The 14,304-nt window shown below is 43.3% G+C and overlaps 1 protein-coding gene and 1 long non-coding RNA gene across 38 annotated transcripts in view; one reads left to right on the forward strand and one right to left on the reverse strand.

The window, feature by feature from the left end:
• LRIG2 (leucine rich repeats and immunoglobulin like domains 2) overlaps window positions 1-14,304 on the reverse strand; it is a 154,559-nt gene that overhangs the window by 60,312 nt on the left and 79,943 nt on the right. The window contains exon 1 of one of the 37 annotated variants that reach the window (XM_025452928.3): window positions 257-728. The exons of 35 other annotated variants lie outside the window; for them this stretch is intronic. In XM_025452928.3, the coding sequence (XP_025308713.3) occupies window positions 257-507 (251 nt within the window). In that variant the 5' untranslated portion in view covers window positions 508-728. Of the gene's footprint in view, window positions 1-256; window positions 729-14,304 lie in introns of those variants that run through there. One more of the 37 variants, XM_025452929.3, reaches the window with a different exon arrangement.
• LOC125752797 (uncharacterized) lies at window positions 11,644-13,677 on the forward strand. The gene is made up of 2 exons (XR_007403127.1): window positions 11,644-11,749; window positions 13,465-13,677. It is a non-coding gene; the product is annotated as an uncharacterized LOC125752797 (long non-coding RNA).

Genomic DNA, 14,304 nt, shown 5'->3' on the forward strand with positions numbered 1-14,304 from the left:
ACATCCCCATCCCAGCCCCTCGGCCCCCACAATCTTAACCCCGGTTCCCACCCTGGTCCCCAGAACTCTGACTGCAGGTTTTTGAGGCTCCCACGCCACCACGAAGAAAGCTCCCGACACTGCAAGGGCTTTTCCCTTCAGAACGCAAGCTCCCGACCGCGACCTCCGCCCGAGCGTGTCTCCCTCCGGTGCCCGTGGAGCCCGTGGAGGGGGAGCCCCCTCTCCTTGGGACCCCCCGCCCGTCCCGTCTACTCACAAGCCGGCAGCGTCAGGCGGCAGCGGGCTCGACAGCGCCGTCCAGCTCGGCGCTGGAAGCTTCCTGCGACTGCAGTCCAGCAGCGGGATGCGGCACGAGCAGGGCGCGGGGCACAGGCCTGCCCGGGCGGCCGGCAGCAAGACGAGGACAGCCTGGGCGAGGGCGAGGGCGAGGGCGAGGAGCCGGGAAAGCGGTCCGGACCCACCACCCAGCAGCGGCTCCTCCCGGACGCCTTGGGGCGCCGGCGCCATCTTCCCCCCCGACCTGGACCCAGCCGCGAAGAGCTGCCAACGAGAAGAGACAGCCCGGCCGCGACGTCCGGCGGCTGCGCGGCCACCCCGGGCTAGGCGGTCGCCTGCAGCCTCCGAAGGGGGGAGAGGGGCGGATACGCACAGCAGCGGGGGCGGCGGCCGGGGACACACGGCACAGGCCTTGCGGACGACGCTCCTCCGCCCCGCCCCGCCCCGCCCCGCGACGCAACGTCCTCGCGCACAGGAGCCACCCAATCGGGGCCACGGAACGAGGTCGCGCGGGGGCGGGGCTCCGCGAGGAGGCGGGGCCGGTGAGTGGGGGTTTCTTAAGGAGGACTTTAAGGGGGCCGGCCCCTTGCCCCGCCCCTCTGGGCTCCGCCGCCGAGCCTCCGCTGGAGGGCGCAGTGGCCCCTTAAGAGGAGCCGCGGCTAGAGCTCTGCGAGGATTGGGCGCAGGTTGGATTGGGCGTTATCTACTTTGGGGTAGTAGCAAAGGATCTTTTTTCTAGGCTCCAAGAAAGGGGAATAATTGAAGAGCTACCTCCCTCATCGCGGACTCTGAAGGCAGATTGGTAACCTGGCGTTGGCCTCCAGAGCCCAGCTGGGGCCGCCCCCGCGCCCGCCCCCTCCCGCTGGGTGCAGCTCCTGGGCTCCTGCAAGCGGCCGGCGATCCCCGCTCTGTTCACAGGAAGCCTGTTATCACCATCAGCTGCTGGACTCCCTGAGCTCCGCAAGGCGGAGGCCTTGTTTATTCATCCGTGTACCTCCAGCTTCTTCTTTTTTTTTTTTTTGTAAGATTTTATTTATTCATGAGAGACACACAGAGAGAGGCGGAGACCTAGGGAGACAGAGGGAGAAGCAGGCAACCTGCGGGGAGCCTGATGTGGGACTGGATCCCACCACCCCGGGGTAACGCCCTCAACCAAAGGCAGACGTTCAGGAACCACTGAGACACCCAGGTGCCCGGTTCCTCCAGCCTCTATTCGAGCTTGGAGTTTAATAAATGTTGATGGGACTGCACCTACGAGGCATACCTCTAAGGAAAACACCCTGCTTTCCTCTGCTTTAGAGAAGCTGTCCTAGATGCTCACACTCAGAAAAGCAAAGGGGACATTAAAAGGGGATGTTAAGTAGTCAACAAAGCGAAGGCTGGGTATGACAAAATTTTTTTATTTAGCTAAAGCAGAGGTTATGAAAAACATACTGGGAAGAGCAAAGTCTGACCACCTTATGCTCACTCGGCCATTTATTATAACAAGTTTATGAATAAGAGTGGTGGCTCACTTATATGGTGCTTTTATGCTTTTCTTTTTTTAAATATTTTTTTAATTTTTTATGATAATCACACAGAGAGAGAGAAAGGCAGAGGGAGAAGCAGGCTCCATGCACCGGGAGCCCGACGTGGGATTCGATCCCGGGTCTCCAGGATCCGCCCTGGGCCAAAGGCAGGTGCCAAACCGCTGCGACACCCAGGGATCCCGCTTTTACACTTTTCAAAAAGCATTTGCATCTGCTACCTTGTTTGGTATCTGAATGACTGTTAAAATTGACAAGACGGTTATTGCCGATAAGAAAACAGGCCCAGAGAGGTTAAATGAAGTGTTGGGAACAAATTAAACTGAGTAAATTTGAAGATCTAGTTGGCTTTATGCAACATTCATGAACCAGGTGGCATTCCACCCAGCTAGTAAAAAGGAGCTCTGGGGAGATGTACTAAATGGAAGGCATTTGTAGGCAGAAAGGGGCAGAAAAACAAAGTTTCTAGCAAAAAGTTACCCCCTTTGGTGAGGAGAGAGGGGGTCTATCAGGCACATTAACTCACCAGTGCTGACCAGGTTAATTCCAGACTGATTGATTAGAAATCACAGTCCCAGGAGAGGCTAAAACTGTAATTAGGTTAGGTATTTGATCTTGGTTTGCTGATGTGGGGCTCAGCACAAGTGACTCCATTTTGGATGTGTTGTTTCTATTTCAACACAAGTTACCTGGAGCAGAGACAGACTGGCATTTACTAAGGGTTTTCTGACTCTTGCAAATTGAAAGACTGAACAGGTAAAAAAAAAAAAAAAAAAGAGAGAGAGAGAGAGAGAGAGATAATGCCTAGGTCATAGGGTTGTCCTAGGAAGTAACTGAAATCAATCTTTCCGTGGCAGGTTTGGAGTTACAATTATGCTTTTAAAACCCTTTTTTACATTTTTAAGATCAAAACGTTTCTTGGAATCAAAGACATATGCAATGCTCCAATCTGAACCAAACTTTAAAAGCCAAGACAGCAACGTGAAACTTACTCTTCCCTTCCCTTCCTGGCTGTTAAGCATGTTTAACAACCTCCACTAAGAAACCAGGCATAAGCAGGAGTATCATAGTACCTCTCTGAATTATAGTTTCAGAGCTTCCCTATGGGCACAATAGAAATTCATGCTCTTTATCCTGTGTCTTCCCCAATAAATTGTGCAGGTCACACCAGCTAGGAGCCCCTCCAAGTTCTTAATTCCTTCTGCACATTATTTTTTACCATTCTGATAGCATTTATATACACCTTCTATCTCTTGTATCCCCCATACAGGCTAGCACAGTACGTGTCATATAATAGACACACAATAAATGTTTGATAAATGAATAGATAATATTATTGTACTCTCTACTAGAAAAAACTACCTAAAATTTTTTCTTTAAACTTTTAGCATGGAAATTTTATTTTATAGCAATAAGAAGAATCATAGAATAAGACCCATACATATGTCCAACTAGATTTAACAAATACATGTTATTAATCAAGTTTAGTGATCACTTTCTCATTAACAATGGAATAAAGTTTTTACATTCATTGTCCTAAAATTGTCCTATTAATCCTTGGGTGCCAAGTACCTGGGCCAAGTTTTCTGAGTTCAGTGTAGCCCATAAACCTGAGACCACACCAATTCCAGATTACTCATTTTGGATCCCCTCTTGCAGACCTTTCTATAAACAACAGACCTTTGTATAAACACCATCCCCTTAAAATTTTTTATCTGCCCCATCTCCCATTTTCTCAGGACTTTGCTCTTTGCTAAGGCATAGCTGACTAATCTAGCCAATTTTACTCTCCTAAACTAGATATCCCAAAATCACTCACACTTTTGCCTCTTTCTTACTTCCCAAATCCAATCAGTCACTGGGCTTTATTGATTTCCCCTAAGGAATGTCAGAAATCTTTCCCTTCTTCCCATCCCCACTGCTACTGTCTTTGTACAGACCTTCTTCTCTCATGGGTATTAATCCAGTAACCTCTGAACCCATCTCTTGTCCTCACCCCTCTGCCAGAACTATTTTTCCACAGCATACTGATATAAATATGTTGTTAGTTTCTCCCTGCAAAGAAGATTTGAGGAGTGCCTGGTTGGCTCAGTCAGTAGAGCATGTGCCTCTTGATCTTGAGGTTGTGAGTTCAAGCCCTGCATTGTGTGTAGAGATTACTTAAATCTTAAAAAGAAAAAAAATTGGTGTTCCCAGTGGTTTTTATTCTGGTTTTGGTGTTTTCCCCAATGTTTTATAGAGAACATAGATTATTTTGGAAAACAGAAAAAAACATACTTTTTATTAATGACTTAACATTGCCTGTAATATCAAATTCCAAATTCTCTGTTCTACCATTGAAGATTCCACAGTCAGGGCCCAACCTAACTACCTCCCACATTTCCCATGATCTCCTCACCATGTTCTCCATATTCCAGCCACAGGAAATTATTTGCCTTTCATAAATTGGTCCATGCATGTCTATACTTATTTGTACATGCTGTTCCTTCTAGAGGTTGTCCTACCCTACCTTCTCCAGCCAGACATTTCTTACTTTTTGAGGTTCTTCCTCTTTAAAGATTTCTTTAACTCTTCCAGGCATTCAGTAGTTTCCACCTCCACTTTTCAACCACAGTCCATGGCATTATATATATTTTCATATTTGTCAACTCCATCCCATTGTGTTGAAAATAACTTTTTCTAGTTGTCCTCCTAAGTAAGATATCTCTATACTCATTTTATATCCCTGGTGCTAAGTGCAGTGTCTGGGATATAAGAGATAGCAAATGAATATTTGTGACTGAATAAATTATTGTTAACTCCACTGTTTCTCATTATTTACAAGAGCCAAATTATGGAAGCAGCCCAAGTGTCCACCCAGAGATGAATGGATAAGGAAGATACAGAGTGTGTGTGTGTGTGTGTGTATACATATACATATATATATTCCATTATATATACATATAACATACCCTAAAAAAGAATGAAATTTTGCCATTTGCAACAACATGGATGGAGCTAGAGAGTATAATGGTAAGTGAAATAAGTCCATCAGAGAAAGACAAATAACACATAATTTCACTCATATGTAGAGTTTAAGAAACAAAACAAATGAACAAAGGAAAAAGGAGAGAGAGAGAAACCAAGAAATGGATTTTTTAAAAAGATTTTATTTATTTATTCAAGAGAGACAGAGAGAGAGAGAGATGCAGATACACAGGCAGAGGGAGAAGCAGGCTCCATGCAGGGAGCCCAACACAGGGCACAGGACTCAATCCAGGGTCTCTAGGATCAGGCCCTGGACCGAAGGCGGCGCTAAACTGCTGAGCCACGCGGGCTGCCCTAGAAGTGGACTTTTAATGCAGAGAACAACTAATGGTTATCAGAGGGGAGGGGAGGGGGAATGGGTGAAATAGCTGATGCGATTAAGGAGGGCACTTGTGACGAGCACCAGGTGTTTCATGGAAATGTTGAGTCATCATATTGTACACCTGAAACTAATATCACACTGTATGTTAACTATACTGAATTAACATAAAAAGCATAATTTTAAAAAAGAAACTTCACTCTTACTGAACTTAAAAAACAAAGAAACAAAAAACTTCACTCTGCTCTTACTGAAGCAGCACAAATCTATTTAGAATGCGTTTTGCCTCCTTCCATTTCCTCCTTCCTCAATCTCCTTTTCCCGCTAAAGCAAAGAGGAAATAATGATAATAATTACTTTTCATTGAAGCAAAATCTAAAGCCATAAAAAAACAGATAAACTAGACTTCATAAAATTTAAAAACTTTTGTGCAGCAAAAAAAGTGAAAAGACAACCCATGAAATGGCAGAAAATATTTGTGAATCCTCTATCTCATAAAGATATAAATAACTCCTGAAGACACCTGGGTGGCTCAGGGGTTGAGCGTCTGCCTTTGGTTCAGGGCGTGATCCTGGAGTGGGGGATGGAGTCTCACATTGGGTTCCCTGCAGGGAGCCTGCTTCTCCCTCTGCCTGTGTCTCTGCCTCTCTCTGTGTGTCTCTCACGAATAAATAAAACCTTAAGAAAAAAAAACTTAAAAAAATAATAACTCCTATAACTTGGAGTAACTCCTACAACTTGGGTGGCTCAGTTTGTTGGGCATCGGACTCTTGGTTTCAACTCAGGTCATGACCTCAGAGTTGTGGGTTTGAGCCCCACATTGGGCTCCGCACTTGGTGCAGTCTGCTCACCCTCTGCTCCTCCCCTTCTGCTCCTCCTCCCCACCCCCTCAAGCTATCTCTCTCTTTTTCTCTAAAATAAATAAATAAATAAACTTTAAAGAAAACCTCCTACAACTTAATTTAAAAAAATTGAAGACTGGACAAAGGACTTAGACATTTTTGTAAAGAAGATATACAGTGGCCAATAAGCACATGAAAAAAAATGCTCAACATCCTTAATCATTAAGGAAATGCAAATCAAAACCATAGTGAGATAGCACTTTACACCCATCAGGATGGTTATTATCAAAAAGAAAGCACCCCACAAAACAAAAACAAAACCAAAAAGTAAAGAGTGTTGTGAGAATGTGAAACTGGAACTCTTGTGCATTGCTGGTAGGGATGTAAAATGGTGCGGCTGTTGTGGAAAATGGTATGGCATTTCCTTGAAAACTTAAACATAGAGTTATCCTACCACTCAGCAATTCCACATCTGGATATATACCCAAAAGAATTAAAAGCAAGGATTTGAAGAAATATTTGCATACCCATGTTCATAGCAGCATTACTCACAATCAGCTAAAAAGTGGAAGCAACCCAAGTGTCCTTCAACAGATGAATGGATAAAGAAAATGTATATACACTCAAAAGAATATCATTCACCCTTGAAAAGGAAGGGAATTCTGACACAGGCTACAACATGGATGAAACTTGAAGATATTATACTAAGTGAAATAAACCAGTCACAGAAAGATAAATACGGTTAATTCCATTTACATGAGGTATCTAAAGCAGTCAAATTCATAGGGACAGAAAATAGAATGGTAGTTGCCAGGGGCTGAGGAGATCATTGGAGAAAGGATAGACTTTTCAATAAATGGGGCTGAGATCATTAGATAATCATACAGGGAAAAAAATGAAACTAGATCCTTTCTCACACCACACATGCAAAAAAATCAATTCAAGACCTAAAAATGAAAAGTAAAACCATGAAACTTTTATAAGGGAATAATAAAAACTATCTTTTTCATTTTGGAATAGAAAAGGATGTCTTAAGCGGCGCCTAGATGACTCAGTCAGTTAAGCGTCTACTTTCAGCTCAGGTCATGATCCCGGGGTCCTAGGAGAGAGGCTGCATTAGGCTCCCTGCTCAGTGGGGATCCTGCTTCTCCCTCTCCCTCTACCTGTTGCTCCAACTACATGTTCTCTTTCTCTTTCTCTCTCTCTGTCAAATAATAAATAAATAAAATCTTTTTTTAAAAAAGGAAAAGAATGCCTTAAAACAGAAAAAGATAATCATAAAAAAAGAATGAAAAATATGCAGACATCAAAATAAACTTTCAGTCACAAAAGACACCAGTAAAAGATACAACATACATCACCAACAGTCTCTCTAATTTGCAAAGATTTCCTACAAATCAATAGGAAAAAGGCAAACAACCTAAAAGAAAAATGGGCATAAAATTTAAAGGTGCACTTCAAAATAAAAAAAATACAAATAGCCAAAAAGCACATGATACATTGTTTAATCTATGTGTCAGGAATGTGAAATTTTTTTTTTCAAAAAAGGAATGTGAAATATTAAAGCCACAATGAAATACCACAACATGTATCAGATTGATAAAAATTACAAAACCTGACAATCCTGGGTGTTGGTAAGAAAATGGAGCAACAAGGTGTCTTATCAAAGCTAATGGGGATAGGTATTAGTGTAACCACTTTGCAAAACAGTATGGGGTTATATCTAAGATATATCTGAAAATGTACATATATCACAATGCAGCAGTTCCATTTTGGGGTATACACCTTAGAGATAGGCATACTTACCACCTGGATACATGCACCAAAATGTAGACAGCAGCTTTATTATAATTGCCAAGAACTAGAAACAACCCAAACATAATGTTGAGCCCAAAATCCAAATCACAAGAGTGCTAATTATTGTGCCAAATCACAATAATTAATAATCATATTATTTTTCTTCATATAAAGCTTAAAAACAAAGAAATATTTATTTAGAACGCATACACAGTAAAACTATAAAGAAAAGAAAAGCAATGATTCTTATGAAAGCTAAGAGTGATGACCTCTACACAGAAGGAAGACAACTGTGATTGATACAGAACACACAGGGAACTTCTGGAGTTCCAGTAGTATTCTGTTTCTTGACTTGGAGAGCAGTTACATGGTTTTACTTTATAACCAAAGTGTAGATTTCTATTTTTTTACACTTTTCTATATGTTATATTTTATAATAGATTAAAACTGACAAATCTGCCAAAATGAATCAATACATAAGTGCAGCACAATTCCAATAAAAAATTTTGACATGAAACTTGACAAGTTGATTCTAAAAGCATAAAGAACAGAGGGCCAAGAAAAACCAGGACTATTTTTATAAAAAAATAATTAAGTCAAAGGCTTGATCCTTCCAGGTAATATGACTTATAATAATACTCTAGTTTTTAAGAAACTAGGGACAAGACATACGGGTAAACAAGAACAAAATAGAAAGGGACATCTGGGTGGCTCAGTCAGTTGAGTGCCTGACTCTTGATTTTGGCTCAGGTCATGATCTCAGGGTCATGAGATTGAGCTGCACATTGGGCTCCATGCTCAGCATGGAGTCTGCTTGAGATGCTCTGTCTCCCCCTTCCTCTCCTTCTGCCCCTTGCCCTGCTAGCATGTGTGCTCTCTCTAAATAAATAAAAATATTTAAAATAAATAAATAAAATCTTTAAAATAAATAAAATTAAAAATTAGGGGCACCTGGGTGGCTCAGTCAGTTGGGTGTCTACCTTTGGCTCAGGTCATGATCCTAGGGTCCTGAGATCAAGCCCCATCTTGGGCTCCCTGCTTGTGGAGAGCCTGCTTTTCCCTCTCCTTCCTGCTTGTGCACTTTTTGCGCGCGCTCTCTCTCTCTCTCTCTCTCACTCTCTCTCTCAAATAAATAAGTGAAGTCTTAAAAGTTTTTTTTTTTTTTTTTTAAAAAGGACAGCATAGGGATTCCAGAAATCAAGTTATGCCCACAGGAAAACTTCACATAAGATGCAGGTCACATTACAAATCAACAAATACAGAATGTAAAATATAAAAGAGACCCCTAACTTACATTCTAACAAAAATAAAACCCTAATAGAATAAATACCTCAGGGTAGAGAAGAAACTACTCTTTGCCCATGATATCTATTCTCCTATTCTTCCATAATAATCACATCATAGTTGGGCACATTTTCTAGCCTTCCTTGCAGATGAAATTAATTTCTTATAGTGGGATGTAAGCAGAAATGCTGACTGCCACTTGCAGCTCTGGAACTTGACATTAGTTATGCCTCTTCCACGCTTTCCTTTTCTTTCCTGCCGGTTGGAATTTGAATATGGCAATCCAACTTGGCTATACAACATGGAGATGTGCCCAAGGGGATGGCAAACCCAGGAGATGGTATGAATCTGTCTCCCCAAATGTCCATGTACAGCAAAGCCACCCCGGCAACTGGGACTATACTCATCTTGGGACCGCTTTTGTGAGTGAAAAAATGTCTCTGTTCTTTAACACATACCATTTTGGGGTCTCTTTGTTATGGCATCTAGTCTTCACAGACACAGAAATATTTTGCAACCATGACTCAAAGAGCACCAATAAGATGGATAAATCTGCCTACGTGATAAAATGAAAACATCTATACCACAAAACACCATAAATAATGTAAAAATAGAAGCTATAACTGAAAGCAGATATTTATAATGCATCCCCAGAGTATATAAAAAATTCCTCAGATCAGTAGAGAAAAGATAACCCAATAGAAACACAAATAAAGGAAATAAACATGAAATCAGAGAAGAAACCAAATGGCCCAGTAAACATTATAAAACATGTTCAACTTTAATAGTAATCAGATAAATGTAAATGTAAATTAAATCAGATAAATGTAAATTAAAACTACCCCCCAAGAAATACCATTCACATCCACAAATTTAACACAAATCAACAAATTTAACACAAATATGAAAGTCTAACAATACCAAATGTTGGCCATAAGCAGCAGGAACTCTTGTACCCTGTTTTTATAGCGGCTCAAGTGAATATAACTACTTCAGAGAATAAACTGGAAAGACCTAGTAAAGTTGAAGATGCACATTAAAATAATAGAGTAATTCCATTCCTAGGCATATTTCCTAGAGAAACTCTTGTACATCGATATACATGAGTGCTAATTGCAGCATTATTTATGATAGTTGAAAATTAGAATCAACCTGAAAGTCCACCAACAAGAAAATAGATATAGTAGCACCAAAAATAAATCTCAAAACTTAATGGCAAATGGAAAAAAGCGAACTGCCAGCAGATATATCTGGTATATCCAAAATACACAGTCAAAAATATGCAAAAAAATAACATGTAGTAAAAACATGTGAATAATAAACACCAAATTCAAGAATATTGTGGCCTCTGTGAAGAGAAGGTGGGGAATGGGTGTATGTGTGTGTGTGAGAGAGAGAGAGAGAGAGATCGCACAAACATATGCTTTTGATTTTTTTAAGAGATTTTTTTTTTTAATTTTATTTATTCATGAGAGACACACAGAGAGAGGCAGAGACACAGGCAGAGGGAGAAGCAGGCTCCATGGAGGGAGCCCCTCTTGGGACTCGATCCCAGGACTCCATAATCACCCCCTGAGCCAAAGGCAGATGCTCAACCACCCAGGCATCCCTGGATTGTTTTTATAAGGGCAGCAATCAACCTCTGCACGGAGGTTCTGCCAATGTATGTTTGCTTCCCCCAGAATGGGAAGCAAAACTCTATGAAAAACCTTTTATATATTCCTATAGGCTTTTAAACAGTCCTATTTACAGTTCTGTTTGAATTTAGTCTCTTCCCCTCCATTATAATTTTTTTCAAGTTATCCCCAAAAGCAATGGTCCTTAAATTTCGGCAACTAACAGGATCACCTGAAGGGCTTATTAATATACAGATTGTTGGGCTGGTTCTCAGAATATCTGATTCTGCAGGTCTAGGGTAGCACTGGAGAACCCTGTACTAACATGTTTCCAGGTGATGCTCCTGTGCCTGACCCACGGACCATACTTTGAGAACCACACTCTGAGACCTTCAGTGAAGTCTATTATATGAAGCCTATGTGTTCTGGTGCTGTGGGGAGTCAGAGCAGTGAAAGAAAATGCGGCACTCTCTACATTCATCTTGGGCCGAGGTCAGCATGGAAGCTCATAATTCTAGGTGGCAAAGAGTAGTGCCTACAAGGGCAGCAGGTGGGAGCCAGGTGTCAGTGCAATGAGTTTGATAGGAACCCCCTTTTCCCTAAATACGTGCCTGAACAGGTATGTATGATGTAACTGGCTGGGGAACCAACTTCCCATCAAACCATGCCCCCTCCGCTCCCCCTCCTCTGTCCTCAGCATAAGCTCCAGTTTTACACCACAGGGTTGGCAGGGAGGTGGTTAAAATGCTGACTCCATTGTGTTCCCAACAAATCAACCTGTCCCTGGACTGCTGGAGCTTCTTAGTCCCATTATCTTATTTTCAGCTGGCTGGGCCACTCCCCAGGCCTGCTTCTTTATCCTCCCAAGGTTGGGGGCGGGGAGGTGGGGGGAACCTGTTGTCACTGTGGTTGAGACACTTGCAATGGTTTAATAGGCCCTTGGGAACCTCAGGGTTTGATTATTCTCAGCAATCAGCAGGAGCAGTCGCGCGTTTCTGGGCTCTCCAGCTTCACCCTGCTCACCAGCCTTCCAAGCCTGGAATGGACTCACAAACTCTATAGGTGACTAAAAGCCCAGGGAACTTGTATGTGTGCCTGCATGGGTGTATGCGTGTGTGTGCACGTGCGTGCATGTACATGTGCACACAGTTGTTCAAGGGGGAGCTGAAAGCTAGTGTGCAGAAGAAAGCCAGAGGCCTCGGGCTGATCATTATCTCCAGGCCAGAAACTTCCAGTCCCTAAATGGGACCCTGGTGCTCTGCCAAACAACCAGACTCACTCTGCATAATGAAGTTCTCATTGATTATCCTGTTGATGTCCCAAGAAACAGGGGCAGGGGAGGTCCATCTGCTGCCAGCCTCCGTTCCTTGTTCCACTGCCCTGTAGAAATTAGGGTGCCCCTGCAACTTCCCCATCGCCTCACTTCCCCAGCACAACAGCGCATCCACAAGGGACTCCAGGCCTGGGGCTGACCTGAAGTGACAGCAACCGTTTACTAATTGGACTAATGAGAGGCATGGGCAGGGAGAGAAAGAAAAGTGGGAAGAGCAAAAAAGAAGGGGATAAAGACAGGACCATCTTACAGCCCAGGAGTTCAGGAGTAGATTTCAGGTTGGAACCAGCAGCTCATTCCCTGAGCATCCCCAGGGCAGGCGGGGATTTGGAGGTGGTTTTGCGGAATTCATGTGTTTTACAGGTAACTTTTAATTTTTCATCAGCAAACTGTAATTGCCCCCATTTCCTGAATGCCTGTGTTCAGGCACTTTACTGCTTTCTGTGCATGATCTGAGTTCATCTTTACAAGATCCGTATGAGAGGGGAATCCTTATATTCATTTTGCCCATGACAAAACTGAAGCCCAGGGCAGCCCTGGTGGCGCAGCGGTTTAGAGCCACCTGCAACCTGAGGTGTGATCCTGAAGACCCAGGATCGAGTCCCACGTCAGGCTCCCTGCATGGAGCCTGCATCTCCCTCTGCCTGTGTCTCTGCCTCTCTCTCTCTCTCTCTCTCTCTCTTTCTCTGTGTCCCTATGAATAAATAAATAAAATCTTAAAAAAAAAACAAAACTGAAGCCCAAAGAGGTTTGCCCAAAGTCACACATGTAGTAAATAACAGAGCCCAAACTCTGAACCACTGCCATAGTGGGAAGTAAAAGCTAATGAGGCTCCGCACACACACATACCTGTAGCATTTACTGAGCTTTCCTCTCTTCAGGCACATAGTACTAAGCCCTTTTGGGTAGCAGGACCCCCCAACCCTATAGGGCAGATAGGTTTATTTTCCTCATTTTATAGAGAAGGAAACTCGGGCTCAGAAAGGGGAAGTAATGTGTCTACGGCCCCACGGCTAAAACCTGTGAGAGCAGGGATTTGCTATCCATCTACCAGGAATGCTCACCTTATTTCCCCATCTCTCTTCATCTCTCTGTCCTGAGCTTTTGCTGACATCCTGCATAAGAGAACTTAAGCTGCAAGAATGGTGGGATGGCTTATTTCGCTAGAGAGGAGGTTCCAGTTTCGAGCAGGGGAACAGGGTCGCCGTGAGATTTAGCCTATGGAACCAAAGTCCTGAGCAAGTGCCCGAGGGCAAGTTGTCAGGCCCCGGGACCTGGGGCTTGTAATGTCTGCGTGTGCAAGGGTTCCTCCAAGGCAACCTAACAGGGCTGCTGGGGGCTCACTCCCCTCTCCAGACAGGGTCTTGAGGGAGCTATGAACAGCATGAAATTCATCCTCAACATTTTAAGACTTAATTTTTTTTTTTTTATTTCTGTCAATGAGGTCAATGGAGTGAGCTGCACTGGCAGCTGCATCCTTCCTGTTTGTCCTCATGAAGCAGTTCCAGCTGACCAGCCACCGGGAACCTGCTGCTTAAGCAACTCATAGTGAACTACAATCAGCACAGCACACGGAGGGCTTGCCAGGCAGGGGTCAGCACCCTCCTGGGACTGCAGGCCTGCCTTGCAGAGAGGAGCCAAGGATTAAGAAACAGAAGCGCAGCTGATGTGTGCATATCGAGCTCGCCTCTGCTCTCTACTTCTCTTGGGGGTGTGTGTGTGTGTGTTTTAATAAATAAATAAATAAATGCTTGTAGGCAAGTTCAAATCACACAGAATATAAAGTAAAAAGTGAAACTTCCCCTCCCAGGCACACCCACCCACCAGGGATAGCCAGCCACTGCTAACCATTTGTCATCTTTTCATGCCTTTTTTCTGCTGAATCTTGGTATAAATATGAGCTTCCATTTTTTAATTATTTTATTACACAATGGGATTGCTATGCTGATCTCCAATGTAATAACTAGTTCTCCAAAACATGATAGCAATTTACGTGATTTAGCCACCAACAGTGTAAAAAATGGCTCGTTTCCTCCCATCCGAGCCAACAGTGATTGTTTTGTAGTAAAACAACATGGCACTATTGTAAAACTTGTAAAAATGCCTCTCCCACTCATTCCCTTTCCTTCTGTGCTTTCCCCTGCTTTCTATTAAATTCTTGACCTGTGACTCGTGCATATTACACAGAATCCAAAGGTCAGTAGATGAGAAAGCAAGGGGTGGGGTGCCTGGGTGGCTCAGTCAGTTTTACCTTTGGGAGCTCAGATCATGATCCTGGGATCGA

This window comes from Canis lupus, chromosome 17 (genome assembly GCF_003254725.2).
Source record: "Canis lupus dingo isolate Sandy chromosome 17, ASM325472v2, whole genome shotgun sequence".
NCBI lineage: Eukaryota > Metazoa > Chordata > Mammalia > Carnivora > Canidae > Canis > Canis lupus.